This window comes from Apostichopus japonicus, chromosome 23, assembly GCF_037975245.1.
Source record: "Apostichopus japonicus isolate 1M-3 chromosome 23, ASM3797524v1, whole genome shotgun sequence".
NCBI classification, from domain to species: domain Eukaryota; kingdom Metazoa; phylum Echinodermata; class Holothuroidea; order Aspidochirotida; family Stichopodidae; genus Apostichopus; species Apostichopus japonicus.
Window position 1 is genome coordinate 4,530,358 of NC_092583.1, and position 20,088 is coordinate 4,550,445.

General features: G+C 36.8%; 1 protein-coding gene across 5 annotated transcripts in view; it reads left to right on the forward strand.

Moving 5' to 3' along the window:
• The first annotated feature begins 4,345 nt into the window (after nt 1–4,345).
• LOC139964695 (alpha-catulin-like) overlaps nt 4,346–20,088 on the forward strand; it is a 185,658-nt gene continuing 169,915 nt past the window's right edge. For 3 of the 5 annotated variants that reach the window (XR_011792069.1, XM_071966537.1, XM_071966540.1), the window contains exon 1: nt 4,346–4,645. Coding sequence is in view for 4 of the 5 variants with exons in the window: in XM_071966537.1 (XP_071822638.1) it covers nt 4,550–4,645 (96 nt within the window). In the remaining variant the exon portion in view is untranslated. The remainder of the gene's footprint in view (nt 4,646–20,088) is intronic. The other 2 variants (XM_071966538.1, XM_071966539.1) reach the window with 1 other exon arrangement.

The following is a 20,088-nucleotide window of genomic DNA, read 5'->3' on the forward strand; positions in this document are numbered from 1 at the left end:
TAGGACAGAGTGCACATCATCAAGAGGAACATTTTTGATAAAAACCATTAGGTCATCCAAGGTCATTCAAGGTTGATTATGTGCCAAAACTCCCAACTTTGCTAATTTTTGCAACAACTTCTAGTCACGAAGTCTGACATGGCTGGTATATTAGGACAAGTTGTGAATGAAGTAGGGACACATTTTCCTAAATAACTGTGATGTGATCCAAGGTCACCAAAGGTCATTTATGGGTCAAAATGTGTTTTTTTCCCTTGTGATAACTTGTGAAACTACCACTGACAGGGTTGAGAGTTACGCTATTGTAATACAATGGTCGAACTGCATTTGGGTGACCTTTGACCTCAGGTTGACCTCCAGTGACCTGTATTAGCTTCTTTCAAGTTGATTCTTTGAAGTTTCGTGGGCATATTCCAATCTAACTTGTCCATAAGTGGACTCCTCTGCAACCCTAATGTGCGAAGTTATTAAGAGATTTGGTTTGGTTTTGTAATACTTGGTGTGTGGATTCATAACATTGAGTACAAGAACCCTATTGCTTTTGATGGAGGTGTGTATAACCACGTACAGTAGACTGACCTGTGTTAGCATGTCATAGTGTTATTGTAACAGCTATTCTGGTTATACTAACAAGCAGAAGTCTAGTGCATTGAAGTCATCGAAACCTCAATGCATTTTGCATTCTGGTTTTAACTGTATAAAAGCGCTTTACAAATTCTTATATTATTATTATTATTATTGTTACAAGCCAAAAGAATCCAATTCTCAGCTTCACAGTCCTTAGCATCAAAGTTGTGGGCATGCTGAATGATGTTGAGCCAGACGATATCACGTGTAAATGATTCAGGCCATGAATGCAAGTAAACCTAGACACTCGATCGCACTTGCAATCCTTAAAAAAAAAAATGCGACAATTTACTAAGCTGAACAAGGCAAGGGCTACCCCAACTCCACCCTCAAGAAAACAGAAGGTTCTTATACAGATATTAGGTTTTGTTACGAAAGGTAGATCATGAACAAACAGGTGTGCCTCATAGTTGGTGACATTGACAAATCAATATTGAAATTTGTTTTGTTTTTTTAATATGATATCACTGGATTTGTTTTCGCCTAGCGTGTTGGGCAGGTTTCCTAACTTTATCTAAACAGGGTGTAACGTGTATATGTAACGTGTATATAACAAAATGCCAAAGAATGTTGTGAACTTACTTCAGACATGCAATTCTGAAAAGAACATTTTGAGTATATTTTGAAGAAACACATGAAAACATGCCTTTGTCAATTTCATCATGTAGGCCTATATCATCACACCTGTTTGCTTCAAGTTGTTTTTTTTAAAATTTTTTTCTGGAAGAAATTAGCTTATGCCCTTCAAATGACACTCTCTCGAAACTGACATTCTTGTAGTTCAAATTCCGTTGATGAATATGTATTTGTGTTTCTCAAAAGACAGATTCACACTCATCTATATCAAAATCTTATATCGTGCAAACTTTTGATAAAATCTATTATTTTAATTTAGTCAATCGCCTAAACTTGTCCATGTATAAAGTTGCTCTGCAGGGCTTTATTTGTTCTCTACCATTGGTCTGTCCATCCAACACAAACACAACTGGCCACGAGTAAACAAGTTTAACATTGATCGAAGACTCCATTTACTGAGACAATTTCATCTGGTCGATATGGCTCATTAAAATTGAGATTGATAGGTGGTTCTATCACGCGTATCGAAACTTATTACCAAACGTAAGACACGGGAGGAGAGATTATTATTTTATAGTTGAGTACTCTTAAGGCTATGGTAGTCTGTCGCCTGGCTATGCTAAATGAGTTATTAATTTGAACTTGTAGGTATAGCGCTTGAACCAAATGGATCATCTTCGGCCGTTTATGGAACATTTCATTTCAAATGTTTCTCTCGTTTCGTTGTACATGAATCACTCATCGTGTGCCTATGGAGTGAGTGTATCTGGTAAGACGAGCTTTTGTGAGGCCCTCGCCCCGCAAGATGTTCCAAGAACTAACACAAAGATACCGTGACATTTAATAGTACAAGTGTCTCGTGTCGGCGACGTCGGGCTGTAATTATTGAATTCGGTCTTGCCAACTTGAAGCAATGTATGCGCTAATTCCGTTATCCCGGCGGAGTTGTATTCACGTCAAAACATTGTTGACGTCATATCTCACATGCAGCAGTGGTGAGCTCAGGACTTATAAGGTGGGGAGGGGCGGGTGGAGAGCGGGAAGGAAGGGGTGGGGCTAAATACAAAATTCCCTTGAATGATTTAGGTAGGGGCATGAACCTTTATGGAAGGGCGAGAGGCGAATGAAGGGTTTTTATAAAGGTGGGGACGTGGCACCTGGGTTCATTAAAGCGTTTTAGGGGATCGGGCGGGCGGGGGGGGGGGGGGAAGTAGGGCATCGCCCCATGCATTATTATATATAAATTTGGTCTGGGAAACAAAGACAGAGAATCTGGAGGGACAAACTAATTCCCCGTCATAGGACACTATATGGTGGGTACTGACCTGTTGAGATCATTTTGATCCATTCATTTTATCCCAAAGCAAAATGACGCAGATTATTAATTGCCCAATCATTTGGATGACGTCACGACGGTTATCTGTTAGTTTTAATGCACCCCAGAATTGTATGGCTTTTTGGATAGCATGGTGTTGTTCTGGGCCATGTTCCATACCTTACAGTAATGTGCCTTTGAGTTGTTTGGACCGTGGGTGCACTTGTGGTAAACCAATAAGGCAGAGTGCCCCGCTATTCTGCCTCACGGTTAGCCCCCACCCCCCCCCACCACCTCACTGAGGTTTATAGCGAACCAATAATAACAAGAACGTCAGGAAAGTTATTTTGTCACACAGCAGCTCCTAAAATGTTTCTTTATATTCTGGCAGAGAGTTAATAACTCTGAAGATAAGGTATTGTAAATTATGAAAATGCGCAGAGGACATAAATTACTCGCCTTCGTTGGCTACTATATATATCCTCAGTATGAAACTTTGAGATCGTTTTCGATTACGAAAATGATCGATCACAAGGATATCGTAAAAATGAAGGTTACACTATCACCTACTGCAAAAGGCAGGATTCATTACACGTAATAAATTTGGAAATCACTTATTGTTGTATACAAACTTTCATTGATATTTACCTCACAGTCTCATCTGTTCCACGATACACAGTGTCTCTCTTCGAATAATTAAAAATATATATTATATAATATTAATTTGACTAAACAGTCGCTTAGGCCTACCTCTCCACACCAGAATTTGGAAGATAGTTAATGCCATAAAACAATCAATACAATCTCGGGAAAGTTGTTACTGCAGTATGCACATTTGATTAGATTTCTTGTTATTTTACAAAGCAGGTAAAAAAGTCGTCCTGTGTAATTCTCCTACGTCACCACATTGTATCAAGAGATTTTTCAATTACAGTCCTCTCCCAGATTGTGAAAGACTTCACATATACCGTGGCAGGTGGAAATTCCAGCTGATAGTAAAAAAGCTATACCCCGGGTTTTCCCGCCATTATTCATGTTTATGGCAGATCTCGTAATCATTTGGTAACTGGTTTATAGTTAAGTCGAAAATCAAACAGATCCAAAAGTCCTTATTTAATGTGCCATATGACGAGAAGCTTAACTTACTGTGACTATAACCTGAAATCCTCCACCAACCGGATTCCCGGAGGGGAATCGAGTTACTATACTTGACGAAAGGGGCCTGGGCTTGAGAGTGGATAAAGTTGTTTGGTGTTTGTGTGCAAGTCTGTGCCTGGGCCAGGCTCTGTCTTAGATGACTTTTCTTACCATGGGTGCAAACACGTATTCTTTCCCCCAGAAAAAGATCATGGGATGGGGAAGGGGGGGGTTCAAAGGATAGGGAACACCCCTCCCTACTCCCTAAGACCCATCCCCTGAATGTCTTAACATCTTAATCCCACTCCCATCCAGTACAAGAAAAAGGTGGTTGCGCCCTATTGCAGTGAGTAAAATAGGGCATCATACTAGACAAATCCCTTTTCACTATCTTCCAAAGTCCAGAATTTAAGACTGACAGGAAGTTTCCCGTGATTGTTCTTCTCCCCGGCTTCGTGAATATCCCGTTGTATACCAGCTTTCCTTTAGTGAGTGAATTAACTCAGTATCCTTCGTAAATTCAGCTCCATTGTGCAAATGCTGTAATGTGTCTAACAATTATTGTGGAGGAATCAGAGCCGTAGTTTAAAATACGGCCTCTGGAAGAAATTGGACTCACTTTATAGAGAGAAATAATGCAAGAACGCCCTCTTTTCAAGCCCCATCATTCAACAACCGCGTATTTCGTTCGTACCTGACATTATTTGACATGTTCAGTGCAGCTGTGTTGCTGTTATTGTTGGTCTCTCTCGTACTGTTGAACTGTCAAGTTTATTTCTACCGGAAGTTGGTAAATCTTATTACGTAATCACGGACCAGGGACCAGGATCGCCGTATTGCCTCGGCCTTGGCAACTTGATTGGCTCCATAAGTTGTTGGTGTAGATCCAAAAACATGGCGAAATCACCATCGCATTTGGGATACTCGGGTCGAAGCTTGGAAATACGGACCAGATCTATCGAGCAAACTTTGGTGCCTCTAGTGAGCCAGGTTAGTTGTCGGGAGGGTTACTTTTCAGAACTTTTCGGTGTTACTGTGATCTCCCCCAGTTGGTTAGGCTTAACGTAGGCCTGTGTTTGGCCGAATGGGATTTGGCTAGGCTCAGACTTACGCATAAGCAATACACAGTGTGGACAAAATATAACACGTAATAAAATTATTACAAGTCAGTACAGTGTAAAATTGCCCATCGTCGACAAATTGTATACCACGGAGACAATGACACGAACTTTTGTTTGCTTTGAACTCAAGTAACATGTTTTCCGTTGGGCATAACTCATGCTTTGGAACTGAAAAGTTTGAAAACTTCCAACTAGCCTAGGCTTAAGTTATACCACTGAAATTGTGTTGAACTGATTGGCAGTGAAATGATTTATATTTCATAGGCTAGGCTCATGTGCAAAACATGTGAAACAGTGACTTGCCTTCATTTCATGACTTCCAAATAGGAAAAACAGACTTTGGCCTAGAATGAACAGTTATTTTGGATAGGAAGCTGGAACGTTTGTGTGTGAATCATTTGAATCAAATCATTTGCCTCAAAATGGCAATGAAGTGGACTTGTTATTAGTTTAGTCAAGTTTAATTTGGTAGAAAAAGGATAAAATGAGAGGAATATCCCCTATCTAGGATCCTGTAAGAAAGTTGAACTCAGTAACCCCAAATCCTGTTGTAATTTATCAGAGTTCTGGAATGGAACTATGATTACTTTTTTTTACTGGCAAACAGAGAAAATACTGTTCTTCCATATTGAATTTTCACGTTAGAGAACCAAAAAATGTTCTTTTACCAGATTACCTAAAACGTCACATGTTTTTCTGTCACATTCTTGAACCGCACTATAGGTCAGAAAATTAATGTTTACTTTTCTTAAATATTTCTATACATTTCAATAGCTTGCTTCCATTATTTCAATTTCACAAGCCATTGAATTGGAAATTCAGGAGTTCATCTATAAGACTTACAATACTGAGAGTCACAAATACATACATGGTGTCTGATAGGTTTCACTTATATGCCAGTGTAGACATTTATAGAGTATGTGTGAGAAGTAGGGGGTTTAAAAAGTTATGTGTTTATAACCTTATGTTAATAAGTTATACCAGAGCATATTGCAATATATTGGGTTAGGGATTACGACATAAATATAATATAATCCATGTGCCAACCGTCTAGTCTTTAGGGAAAATTCTAGATATTTTAAGTGACATGCTTCTTCCAGAATATCAAAATATTTACTGGACCGCTTCATGTAATTAATTAAAGGCATATAAGAATGCATTTGTTTTGTTAGATTGTCTGTTAGAGATGACCCATTAGGTTATGAACATCTTATAAGCTGAATGGCAAAGATCCAAAAATGATATTGAAATGCATGGTGTGAGAGTTCAAAAGTCATTCGCATTTGATAAGTTCCATATTAAAATTACTGTATGTATAAAGTTTCTACAAAAGTATTTTTTGTGAAGGTTGTCTCACTTGACTGGTGTTCCACCACAGTGAGGATGATGGATTGAAACAGGGAATGTAAATGTTTATTTTTCTGGATAAGACTGGCTTTAAATAGCACTTAAATAAGAAGCTTTAATGGTTAGTTCATCTATGTGAGCATATATATACTACTGTATATGGTGCAGAGCTCAAAATTAAGGATTGAGAGAAATTTAAAGTACAAGTTAAAAGCAGTTTGAGTTTCATTGAGATGACAATTTCTCAGCTTTCAATTTTGGGCACCAAGGCAACTTTCAATTATATTTGAAAGCGTTACAAAGGCATTTGTTTTCCAAAGTTGAAAACATGTCCAGAAATGAACAAAAACAGGATATGATTCATGAGACAGTCTGTAACACAATATACATCCAGATTTATTAATATTTCTGGCAGCTGCTTGAGAGCTGTTTTCAAACTCAAAATATTTGCTGGCATACGGAACAATATTTGAGCCCTGATTAAGTATGATAATGAAATTAATGATTGAGGTATGTAATTATGAGGCCATTTATGGCAGTCTTATGGCAACTCGATTAAAGGAACATGGGAGTCCATGCCGTCGATAATGTACAATATGCTTTCTAACAGCCACGGCCAAGTGGTTGGGTTAAGTTGAAGCCCAGATATGGCGCCAAGACTGTATCTGTTTTTGACTGTTCGCTGAAGATGAGAAGAGAATTTATAAATGAACTCCTTATTGGACAACCAAAGGTGTCATAAGGATCAGGCTGAGCTGCAGTTAGTTGCAGATGGTAAGGCAGTCACACATGTATACACATGAGAAGAGGATGAGTACAGGTCATTGCTTAAAATTACACTTACAGTACTGTAATATTATGTAGATTGCAATTTAGTTTAAGTTGTCAGTTCATTTTGCGGATGTACCAAAGAGATCCTCGTTACGAATACAGTAATTCCCTGTACTCTCAGAAATGTCATTTTTACATCAACAATCTTGGACAACAAACTTGCAATGTCAGAGCAGAATGTTCATCACAGAACTTGTAACTGTACAGTATGAAATTTGTGAACCTAATCTGCAGATCTTGGTTACGGTACTACATCATTTAACTAACAGTAATATATCAAAGTGAAGAACTGTGCTTAACTTAATTTGAGTCTGTACTTAATGTAGTTAGTAGCGACAATCAGACTTGACAAAACCGAAACGTTTTTAAGACAAGTTTTATATACTGTACACAAAATTGAAGCTCATAAATTCTGCCTTGAAATTCTAAAGTAATTTAATTGATAAAGTAATAATAATACTTAACTGTCTAGGGTGTAATCAATGAAAATGTTGGATCACTAGAAAGTGAAACCAAAACTAATTGATGTTATACCTTATTATCTGACCCAAGAAAATAGCCTGGTAATGAATCTATCTGTAGGGTCTCTAAATTGACTCCTCTTGTTGTGCAGTTTCGACTAAGGTTGGCTTGTGTATGTCAGGGAATAATTCAATGTTGAAACATTGTGCAGGAGTTTTGAAGGCTGTGAAGTTTGTCTCAAAATACTATAGTTCCTGTATACTGTACATGTACAAAAGCTGCTATACACCTTTGGACTTGTACGGCAAGTTGCCCATTTTGCATTGTAGCATTTTGCGATGTGATACTGTGATAAATTCTTCCCTGCATGTTGTGACATTAGGACTGTGATTGTCTTTTTAGTTAATGTTAAATGTTTTTGGTAGATTTGTAGTTATTATTGTTTCTTATCAATGTCCCATTATTCATCATTGATCACTGTTTCATTAAAACAACATTTTCTGTGTGTTTCTTAGCATTCAGCAATTGCAAGAATCGTATGAAGTACGGTATCATATCCAATGGAGATAATATATTCTCTAGCTCTTTCCCCTCCTTTTCTTCCCCCCCCCCCTTATCAACCTCCTTTCCTAAATGGAGACTCAGTGAAAGGCCATTTTTAACCACAAACAAACATTCCCTGATTATTTGAAAGGAACTGATATATGTATGCTGTGTTGTTACTATGTGAGATTTATCACATCTAGAAAAACGTCTCCAAATTCAACAAAAACTGCTTTACATTCTGTTCTTTAAATAATTCTTTTTTAAGAGCGATTCGTCTGTCAGGAAACAAGATGTTGAAGCACTGAATGCCAAGTCTTTGGGGAGAATGTTTTGGTTTTCTATCGGTTTCGTAATGTTTGTTGATTTGATTAGATGCTGTGGTGCGCTGATTATGGTGCCTAGTCATTTGTCGCATCTGCTCAGTATACTGTAAGCTGTTAGTAATGGGACAAACAGCTCTTGTTTCCATGCCCAGGTACTGTAGAGCCATCTCGAATTAGCTTGTTGTACTTGTGATCATGGAAAAGCCTTTTTATAGTATCCTGCAATTCCAGTTTTCATGACCGTGTTTTGTTAGGCTGACATCTTTTCAAATCTTATTTTATTGCCAAGTGCTGTTAGTTGTCAGAGAATCATGAGACACATTTGTGATTCTCCTCGTACCCCTCTTCTCCCCCTCCCCTTCCCCCTTCCCCACTTCCTTCACCTTTTTCAAACCATGCAACTATTAAAATATGCCACTTATTTTAATTTCTTTTCTGTGACCTCATATTTTCTTAACTACAGTAAGTCAGGGAGCTACCCGTAGCCTCCGTAGGTGTAATCAGTTTTATTTTTCTCTCTACTTTGTACAAGTTTGTAAACTGGTGCAAATTTTCCATCAAATGGAGATGTGACAAAATATAGCAAACCTCTCTGGAGGCACTCAATTTTGGTATTCCACAACAAGACACAACATTAATCCCACGCTAGAAACAGGAACACAACATAATCCCACGCTAGAAACAGGAACACAATAAATCCCACATTAGGAGTTAGGAACACAACATAATACCACTCTAGACACAGGAACTCCCGAAAAGTGACAACGACATAATTGTAGCAAGTTTCTTATTTCATTTTCTGATGAAATGCAGCTCACTTTATTGCCTGAGAGGAAAATATGAGATATATAGATATATATCAAGGTACTCATAGAAGTTGAAATTAATGTGCAGTAATGTATCATAGAAAATATTGTACACGACAACTTCAAAGCAGCCACACAGTACAAGGAAATAGAAAAGATTCGCAATAGGGTGGAATTTGTGACTCATTTTTTGTTTTATACACACCCATGGTGTGACTGTCTATTTTAAAAAACTGACTGTCTAATTTTAAAAGTGTGCAGTTTTTATGTACTGTAGCAGTTGTGTTTTGAAAGTTCTGAACTTGGTCTCATGTACTATGAGTTCTATGTACATAACTACTATGCATTATTGCCTTTGTATAGCAATTTGACCATTTTGCATGGCATTGTACTATGATTTCTATGTACAGAACTACTATTCATTATTGCCTTTGTTATAGCAATTTGACTATTTTGCATGGCATTGTACTAAGATTTCTGTATACATAACTACTATGCAGTATTGCCTTGATCATTTTGCGTGGCATTGTACTATGATTTCTATGTACATAACTGCTATGCTTTATTGCCTTTGTAAAGCAATTTGACCATTTTGTGTGGCATATTGCATTGCAATACCGGACAAATTATTCCCTGGTACACTAAAGTGTAAAATAAAAATTGTACTGGGTTGTCAAAAGTCAAATCGTTGCATCCTTTCAAAACTTTGTGAAGTACTGTAGAAAGTTTCTTTAAAGATGGATTTTTTTTTTAAATTCCTAGCTCAATGTGAATATTCTTGATATCTGGTTGACTTCATAATGTCATGTGACAACATGGACATGCTTGTGACATTATATGAATGGACAAGAATGTTTTCTTTCCCTTCACTATCTCCAAGTGAAAAGGAAGAAATTTTTAGGTTTGCAGAAGCATTTTAAGTCACTTTCATTTTATTGTAGTCTTTGAAGCTCATAATACAGTATAAATTGTCAGAGAAAGTTAGATCAAGCTTGAGCCCAGAAACAAATTGGCAATTGAGTCAGGAATAAATCGCTTATAGTAAGTGTATTTAAGGTCCTTCCCCCCCCCCCCCTGCCCGCCCACACCCTCTCCCACATGCATTATCATTTAATATCCAACTAATGTACCTAATTAATAAAGAATTGTACCTTTCTAGAACAATTGGCAAAATAAAATTTAAGAAAAAAAAAAGAATTTCAGCTTGAACAGTTTTTCAATTGTGAACTTTTCTTTTTGTGCTATTGAATGAATTCTGGTACCATATATATGTGTTTTGTTGAGCTACGTTCATAGTGAAGTGGTTTGTCTGCAACAAACACAGAAGATGAAGAACAAACACTTCTGGAGAGCATTGGCAGTGTTATTTAGTAACATGTGTTTTCACATAGATTTTTCAGCATGTGAACATCCTGTACAAGTGTACATTCATGTACTATGTAACATGTTCATCTAGATGCTGTGTGGTCTGTACTGTATATATGAAATATTCATTATAAATGTAGATATATGTCATAAACTCAGAATCCCCACCCAGTTAATTTTTTCAACTCGAACAGGTTTTGTTTTGGCAGATATTTTGTAACCTAAGTGATTAGCCAGGTTATTGCTGTATGCATATATGTATAATTAATGTAAAACATGAAAGTTTGCTTGTCTTCAACAAAGTACATACATGTATCTAAGAGAGATGCAGTATTCTGAATAAACAAACAAACCATTGACTGTGTTTTTTTAATAGAGAGACTGTGTGTGTGGGACTGATTGAAACTATGGTTTGTAGGTGCCATACACAGTATCTTCACCTGTGCTGCGTACATGTGAACATTATTAGTGTAATAGTGTCATGTACAGTATAGACACACAGTACTTACTGTGCCTTCATTAATAGTTTTCATCAGCTGTTGTCTCTCATTCGTATGCAATTCAATAGAATGATTTTAAAGGATTGTTTGTTGTTACAGTTAAAGGAACTACATACATTACTGTACATGCATGTGATTGTGAGGGCATGCAGCACTTGATCTTGAGTATTAAGTTTCTTTCACCTGTGTATTACAGTATTAAGTTTCTTTCACCTGTGTATTGCAGTATTAAGTTTCCTTCACCTGTGTATTACATTATTAAGTTTCCTTCACCTGTGTATTGTAGACTTGCAGTATTAAGTTTCTTTTACCTGTGTATTACGGTATTAAGTTTCCTTCACCTGTGTGTTACAGTATTAAGTTTCCTTCTTCTGTGTGTTATGATATTAAGTTTCCTTCACCTGTGTTTAACGGTATTAAGTTTCCTTCACCTGTGTAGTACGGTATTAAGTTTCCTTCACCTGTGTATTACGGTATTAAGTTTCCTTCACCTGTGTAGTACGGTATTAAGTTTCCTTCACCTGTGTAGTACGGTATTAAGTTTCCTTCACCTGTGTATTACATTATTAAGTTTCCGTCACCTGTGTATTACAGTATAAAGTTTCCTTCTTCTGTGTGTTATGATATAAAGTTTCCTTCTTCTGTGTGTTATGATATTAAGTTTCCTTCACCTGTGTTTAACGGTATTAAGTTTCCTTCACCTGTGTAGTACGGTATTAAGTTTCCTTCACCTGTGTATTACGGTATTAAGTTTCCTTCACCTGTGTAGTACGGTATTAAGTTTCCTTCACCTGTGTAGTACCGTATTAAGTTTCTTCTACCTGTGTATTATGGTATTAAGTTTCCTTCACCTGTGTAGTACGGTATTAAGTTTCCTTCACCTGTGTATTACGGTATTAAGTTTCCTTCACCTGTGTAGTACGGTATTAAGTTTCCTTCACCTGTGTAGTACCGTATTAAGTTTCTTCTACCTGTGTATTATGGTATTAAGTTTCCTTCACCTGTGTAGTACGGTATTAAGTTTCCTTCACCTGTGTATTACGGTATTAAGTTTCCTTCACCTGTGTAGTACGGTATTAAGTTTCCTTCACCTGTGTAGTACCGTATTAAGTTTCTTTTACCTGTGTATTACAGTATTAAGTTTCCTTCACATGTGTATTATGGTATTACGTTTCCTTCACCTCTGTATTATGGTATTAAGTTTCCTTCACCTGTGTAGTACGGTATTAAGTTTCCTTCACTTGTGTATTGCAGTATTAAGTTTCCGTCACCCTGTGTATTGTGGTATTAAGTTTCCTTCACTTGTGTAGTACGGTATTAAGTTTCCTTCACCTGTTTATTGCAGTATTAAGTTTCCTTCACCTGTGTATTGCCGTATTAAGTTTCCTTCACCTGTGTATTACGGTATTAAGTTTCCTTCACCTGTGTATTGCAGTATCAAGTTTCAGAAATTTGTGAAGTCAAAACAAAGTCTATGATACATTTAAATATTAAACTTGGTGATGATCCAAAATTAATATTATCTGTTCAGTAAATAACTTACAGTATCTAGGTAAATAATTAATGGAACCCTGTCTGATGAATTTGAGAAATTGAGTCAATATCATGTTAAATTATGAAAAGTAGGGATACGTAGGCTGCCTTCATGCTGCATATCATATTTTTACTCACACTAAATCCCCTGTAGATGTATTTATCTGCAAGAAATAAAAATCCACTTTGCAGGATTTCTTCTTTAACAAAACTATGTTGGCTTTGCCCTAAAACAGAACTAGGTCGGCTCTGTGAATAAATATCTCGGTCAACAAAAAATAAATTGACCAATTTATCCTACTTTGCTAGGACTTTATTCCAGTGACTGAAACTTAGGCTGATTAACCTACCAGGTAATTGCATTAAACCTTTTAATTAAGGCTGATCCTGAGGGTATAGAACAGAACAGAAGTTTACAGCCTTGGAATTCTTCTTCTTCTTCTTCTCTCATGTTCCACGGAAGTTGTACCCTACTCTACTTATTCAAATGGGTTGGTAACAGAGAAATCCAAGCCAGATGAGAGAAACGTTTAAATCAAAAGAACTTACAATATTACTAATTATGCAATAATGCAAGACCCAGATCCTCGGCATGTTAGCAGTTATTTTCAATTTCAATTCACTCTTTCTTTTTTACCTTGTTTCCTCCCCCTTTGCATTTTCACCACTTTTCAGGTAATATATTTATCCTGTATCCTAAATTGGAAAATACTATGCAAAAATGGGACAACTATACAACTACAACCGTATACTGTAGCAGTTTTTACACGCTGAAGCCTGAAGCATATATTTTCAGTATTTTATAAGAAATAAATTCATAAACCTGAGAAATGCTTTAAAACAAAATGTGACTGAGCTGATTATTCCCTGCTTACTTATCTAATAAGATGTCAAGAGCTTGGCTTTGTTGGGAGAATTAGGAATTGGGAAGGAATTTGGAAGGGAGAGGGAGGATGGGGAAAGGGGTGGTGTTGATCAAAAGGCCCAAAATATTTACCACTTTTGTATGTGAAGGTAGATCAGAGTGCCTATCTTATACGCAGGAATGACTGCCTTTCTTTGAGTGGCCACGTTAGCAGAAAGTCTCATTAAAGTAGTATACTAGTCGTCCCTCAGGCAACCTGCAGTGCCTTTATTTTTATTTGACTGTATGACTGTATGTAATTATAGTTGTAGGCAATATTATAGGTATAGCCAGTAGGAAGAGGAAGCTGTGACCGTAACCTGGAAATGGGCTATTTGGGTCATAGTGTGCTAAATTGGTATATACTTGTTTATATATTGAAGTCAGGTATTGTAGAAAGTGCTACATACAGTACATAGCAGAGTAGAGACAGGCGTTAAGTATATTTTTGGAGTTGACAGTTGTCCAAGACATGGTGATGGATTGCAGGAAGGAACTCCCTGACCGACAGCCTTGACTGGAAATAAAATGCTAATAATATGCTTGGATAACCACAGCACAGTATGTGGTGATTGCATCATTGCATATGAATACAGTACTTATTTGGTCAGTTGCAGCGTGTGGACTTCTTTCTTTACAAGCAGTACTCTTATATATAACATGTACATTTTACAATATGTTAACATGCACATATATGTATTGCGTAGATGTCCTGCAGTCAAAGGGAAGGGACCCCGGGAGGATGGAGACATTGTCACCCCTTTTATGGTGGAGCGGTCCTGGATTCTGATCTTGCTTGCATCCTACTTGTCCAAAAGTTTCACATTCATTCTACCAAAAATGATATCACATGCTAGCAGAAACAAAAGTTAGTTTAGGTCAAGATTTGATTAACATAGCTTGGCTCTGTAACTGTAGGTAAAAATCCAGTGTTGACACTTTTGTGTACACTCTGCTATGCTACAGGTGCTGAGAAGTCTAGCATCACATGTCTATTGTGCTCTGGTCAACGGTAAACCGTACAATATATGTAGGTGTTGTAGCATCAAGTGTAAATGAAAGATCTGCCTCAGGCCGAATTACATTAAAGCTCAGTGACAGAGGATAATCATACAGGCAGTTGTTTACTTGAGACCTGAAGCAAAAACAAATACCTTGTTGACTAAATGCTCAACTTAGTGTGCATAGCAATCAGGGTTACTTTGAGTACATTCTTGAATCTCCAGTGTATCTTCTCTGAAGTGGAGACTAACATGAAGATGTATCTAGGAAGAAAGTTTGGTAGGCCTACATAGCTGAATCATCAAGTGTTATGTGCAAGACTAAGCAATAATGACAGGATTGAGTTCAGAGTTCTGTGAAAGAACAATGTTCGGTAGATCGCTGGTACTGGCCATCTGGGATGTCCAGTGTGCTGTCATACTATATGCAGTATGTTAGGTGTAATAGGATAGGCTAACCTCTGTTGAAATATTGCCATGCTTGGTTGACCTTGTCATTTGGCCTGCATATGTGCCACACCGGAATCACTTCATATACATACATAATTATGAAAACTCACTTAACCCCTTCAAGAATATGGTCAGCAAATTAACATGCATCAAAGAAATGCCCAGTTCACACTAATTCCCATCTACCTTTGGCCTACACTGTCTGTTCAGTCATGATCAAGTGTTGTACTAGAGGGCTTAAACAATATTAAAAGACAATTTTAGGAAGGAAGTAGTGTGGTTCCAATAAATGCAAAATTCATATAATTTCAATTTGTTAAAATGTGGAACAGAACCTGTCTTAATCCAAACTTGCCAATAATGTCATTGTTCATATCTATAATCCATTAAGCCACCGTTATACTGTACTACATAGTATAAACACCCTGCCATAATTGGGTCATGTTTGTAACCCAAAGTCTAATGTTTTCATCCTGTAGTTACCGACAAGTATATGCTACATGGATTAAAAAAACGTCAATACTGTAAAAAAAAAAAAATTCTTGTGTCTTCGGTCTCAAGCTGTTACCTGTCTTTGAACATATTTGGAAAGAAGTCGAAATGCTGGTACTTGAAAGGAACAGTAGTACATTAAACCCTTTTTCTATCACTACGGTATAATTTCAAGCGATGAAATATATGCACCTAACCTGTCTCCCACTCATGTACGCAATCCGCTCCAGTTACAGTACGCTTGCAACAATTTGGTAACATTTTGGAATACACTGTATATATAACACATACTGTACTGTAGGCCTACTCCACAACCTTCAGTAGTGAGCGCTCATCATCCAAACTTACGCAGAGATTTCTCCTCTTTACAAAAGAGTCTCTATTAAACTTTCTCTCATTTTTTGTGTGTGTTTATTCAGAATAATATTAACTTTAGCATCATTACTTTGAAGTATATTTCATATATAATTATATTTATCCTTCAACAGTCTCACCGTCTGGCTCTTTCCAAATGAAAAAATTTACGAGCGTTCGCTTATTAAGCCTGCTCGGGTTTTTTTTTTTTTCTCAGTGTTTTGTCCCAACAGACGTGTATCACACACTATAACAGTGACCTACTGTACACACAGCCGAGCTCACAGACTGATGCGCGTCTCACAATCTTGGATTATTTTATTGATTTTGCTATCTTGGTTACGTGCCATTTTCAGGGCAGAAATTTATTGATTGGTGGATAGGATCATATTTTGTAGTATTATGACATAAATATGAGCAAGCTGAGTAAATTTTGGTTAACTAACAGTCAGAGGGGGGGGGGGCCTTAAAGAACAGTGCAGCTTGTTCAATTGAATGTAACCCCCTAGGGGGAGAGGATCATGAGCAAAAAGGCAGAATGTATTCAAACAATAATCATTCATTGACAACTCGAAAATGTAATGTTTACAAGAAAACATCTCGCAGTCCGGGTGCGATGAATATCCGCCCGGTGCGGCTGTCGACGGTGACAGATCTGGCACTTGGAACATTGCCAATTTGTAGTGCTAGCTGGCTTAAATCCCTCACAGTATTGATTCTTAAGTATCCCATATATATATACCAGTGTTGGACATAATTCAGTTCATAGCTTGACGGTCTGTCCAATTTATATTTCGAAAAATCGGATAATAATTATATTTGATATTTACGGTAAAAGTATGAAAGTTGGATGTTTTTTTTTTAGTTTGATCAGCTGTGTATGTTAGATTGAACAATACCCAGTACAGAAGGTATTGGTAAATTTATTTAGAAAATTATTAAGAATTATTTAAAAAAATTATAAAGTTATTAAAACATGAAAAAAAAACAAATTCTTGAATCAAGTTGGTGATTGCTATTCAGAATCTGCGTTGGCCAGATTTCACTCCATTTACTTGAGAATTATCGCTCAGATGGCCCCAGTATCTAATCACGAGTATTCTATCCATCCGAAAGACATTACAAGCTGATAATTAGCCGTTAATGATAACAACCGCATGAAAAAAAAAATCTGGCCTATTTTATGAAGCGTATAAAGTTGTAACTTGTATAAAGTCTAGGGTAAAGTATTCTCGTTTACTTTAGACAAGCAACATACTCTGTGCATGGCATGAGACCTCTTATGTGACATTAATGAAACAGACTAACAGCTCGTGGCGAGAAAACGGGAAGCTGTATTAAGCAAAACCAGCTGCTTTGAGAGCCATTGTCAATTAGAATTTTACTTCCCTCCACTCTGGCGTGTCGACTCCACTAATACACACGTTTTGTGTACCTGCTACATAATAATTCAGCATTTGATGTGATGAAACAGCTGTGTGTGGGGAGGTCTTCAGAATGGTAGTTACATTTAGGAAAAAGTTAAAACTTAAACTAACATGTTGTGCTATCATCTTGTATTAATATTTAATAGGTTGTTCTTCCAAAATGTTTGTAAAATACCCTATTGTTTCTTTTGATCACCCTAAATGTTTGAAGCCCCCCTCCCCCCCCACAGTCAATGTAACAAATTGCCATAGATATCGGAATACGCACGAGTTTGGTTAAAAATACCTGATTATGACTGACTTTTATTGCAATTGCAAATTATTGCTAAATTGTTCTAGCAGTGGGGTCATAATGACAATATTGAGGTCATGATTGCTTTGTTTTTACGTTTTTAACCAATGAAAATCAGAAAGTTAATCTCAGTTGTATGCTCCAATTATTTCAGCATGCTACAGTTGGGAAGTGATTAATGTTCTCAGCACTCATCTATTAGCCATAGGCCGGAGGTATACTGTCAAGTACTAAAGCATGTATATATATATCTATATATCTCTATATATGTATATATATCTCTCTCATATATATATCTCTCTCTCTATATATGTATATATATATATATATATATATATATATATATATATATATATATATATATATATATATATACACGGAACAACTGTTAAACAGTATATATATATTTTACCTTAACAAAATCTCTGGGACGTTGATTGACCTTGTAGTCATAATGACTGACCAGAATTTAACGTGTAAAACTGTTGAATCAGAATATGCCATATTTGTTATGGATATCATGCAATGCGTACAGAGCCATGGGAGCTTGTATAGGTACATATATGGTAGAATGTTGTACTTTAATGGCACTACCAATGTGTACTGTAGAGTGCATGAGTTAGAAAGTGAGAGATGTGCCATGCCCCTCTAGACCTTTCTTGACCTGTCTTGACCTGTCTTGACCTGTCTTGACCTGTCTTGACCTGTCTTGACCTGTCTTGACCTGACTCAACTTTAGGATTGCATTTTCAATTCCTGACCATACAGTCTGTACTTTATTTTGGTTACATTGTAGGACTACAACTCCATTGGCCCACTTCTATAAGGCAATGCTTATTCCCTCTTCATTCTAAACTTATATAGTACCTTTGTCACGGTCGTCATTCTCAAAAATCAGATATTGACTTTCATACTCGGTGTTGATTTTCTGGCCCATTTACATATCTGCACTGAAACATGTACAGTATAACTCATTTATGCTATGCACCTAACATGTCCCATATAACATGTGTTCACAATAAATTAAATACTGCACCCGCCCATGTCCCATTCAACATGTACAATACCTTTACAGCACCCACCCATGACCCATATAACATGTACTATATATACCTTTATTGCACCCACCCATGTCCCATTTATGGGTAACCTTTTAATTCACTTTTATTCTTTTTTTGTTGAAAGTATCTCTCAGATGCTTCTTCACTGTACAATAACTTTGAACTAACAGGATCATATATGAGATAAATATACATCTCTTTATATTGCTTGTAGCATAAAAGGAATTTCCGAGTAGAGAGTTACTCATTCAATTTCCTTTGTATTATTATATGCTAATTTCTTTTGTTAAAACTGTTACCACAAAGAGACCATGTATCTTTTTGTTGTGATTACTGTAGAATATATTGAAGTTGATAAGAACTCATTGTAGCTGGATTGATACTTTTTTTGTGTAGAAGGCTGAATAGTTCTAACCCAAAACTTATGATTTGGCTGTTTACTGTACCAACGATGGTACTAACCTTTCTCCTATGAACATACATATACTCTCCAATCTACCTAGCTCATGTTAACAGATTTGGGTAACATTCTTGGACTGGAAGTGCATATGAATATACATGGAGAGAATTATCATGAAAGAATATGGAATATAGAAAAAGGCTAAAGGTTGAGAAAAAAAAATATCATAGAGGGTTAAAACTTAAAAGTGCAGTCAGTCCTTTTTCATTCTGAAGATGATATGATTTTCAGTTCTAATATTCAATAGTGAAGACGTTACAGAGTCTACAGTTACATAAACTCAGCCACTAATGGCTGGAATTTTTAATGTTTTGTTTGTTTGTTTGTCGTCATGTAAGTCTTTAATTCTCTAACGGTTCGACGGCAAAGTCCCTGAAAACGTAATATCAGATCCAAAATTCTGTCTCACTGCAACCCCTTTCCTTTATGGAATACCCTCCATATGCGAGACATTTGGCATATGTTATGTACTATTTCATGGTTCTGATTATGTATCGCAAAATACATTATACCCCTGCAGAATCAAATTATGGACTAAAGGGGTTTTCTTAAATTGTCGAAAGTTTCCATGTTTCCGTCTAGAGAGAGGAACAGAGTTTTTAAACGGAGCGAGTCAAAACAATATGCCGTCCTCCGTCACACAGAAACATATTTTCTGCATGGTTTGTCAACCTTGCATAGATCCATGTTGTTTCTGCTCCCTTAATTATCCCAACATCGCATTCGAGAGTCCACCAAAGGTTCGTAAGCAGAGAAATTGTGTCCATTGACTTAATAATCAAGTCCCCATGGGACAACTTTTGGGGATCTGTGTCTGCGAAGAGGGTGAAAAATAGAGAGATTAAAACTAATTTTAACTAGCGAGAAGAAGGAAAGGCCCATCAAAAGGGTAGAGTGATATTGTTGCGGCACCTGCCCTGCCGGTTGCCTCTGTCTCAGCCGATAGTGGGCAGTGTTCTACACGGAGAAAAGTTAAAGTATATGGTAGTGAAGTTTGTTGGTCGGATCTGTAACTTTCTGAATCTTAATATGTATACATGTGGATGTCGATGGACTGAATATTATGTTTGTTAGGTCATTTCATAAATGTTGCAACAGTAATCAAAACATTTTCAGAATGAGTCCCTCTGATTATAGATGGTTAGAAGGAAGGCTGTA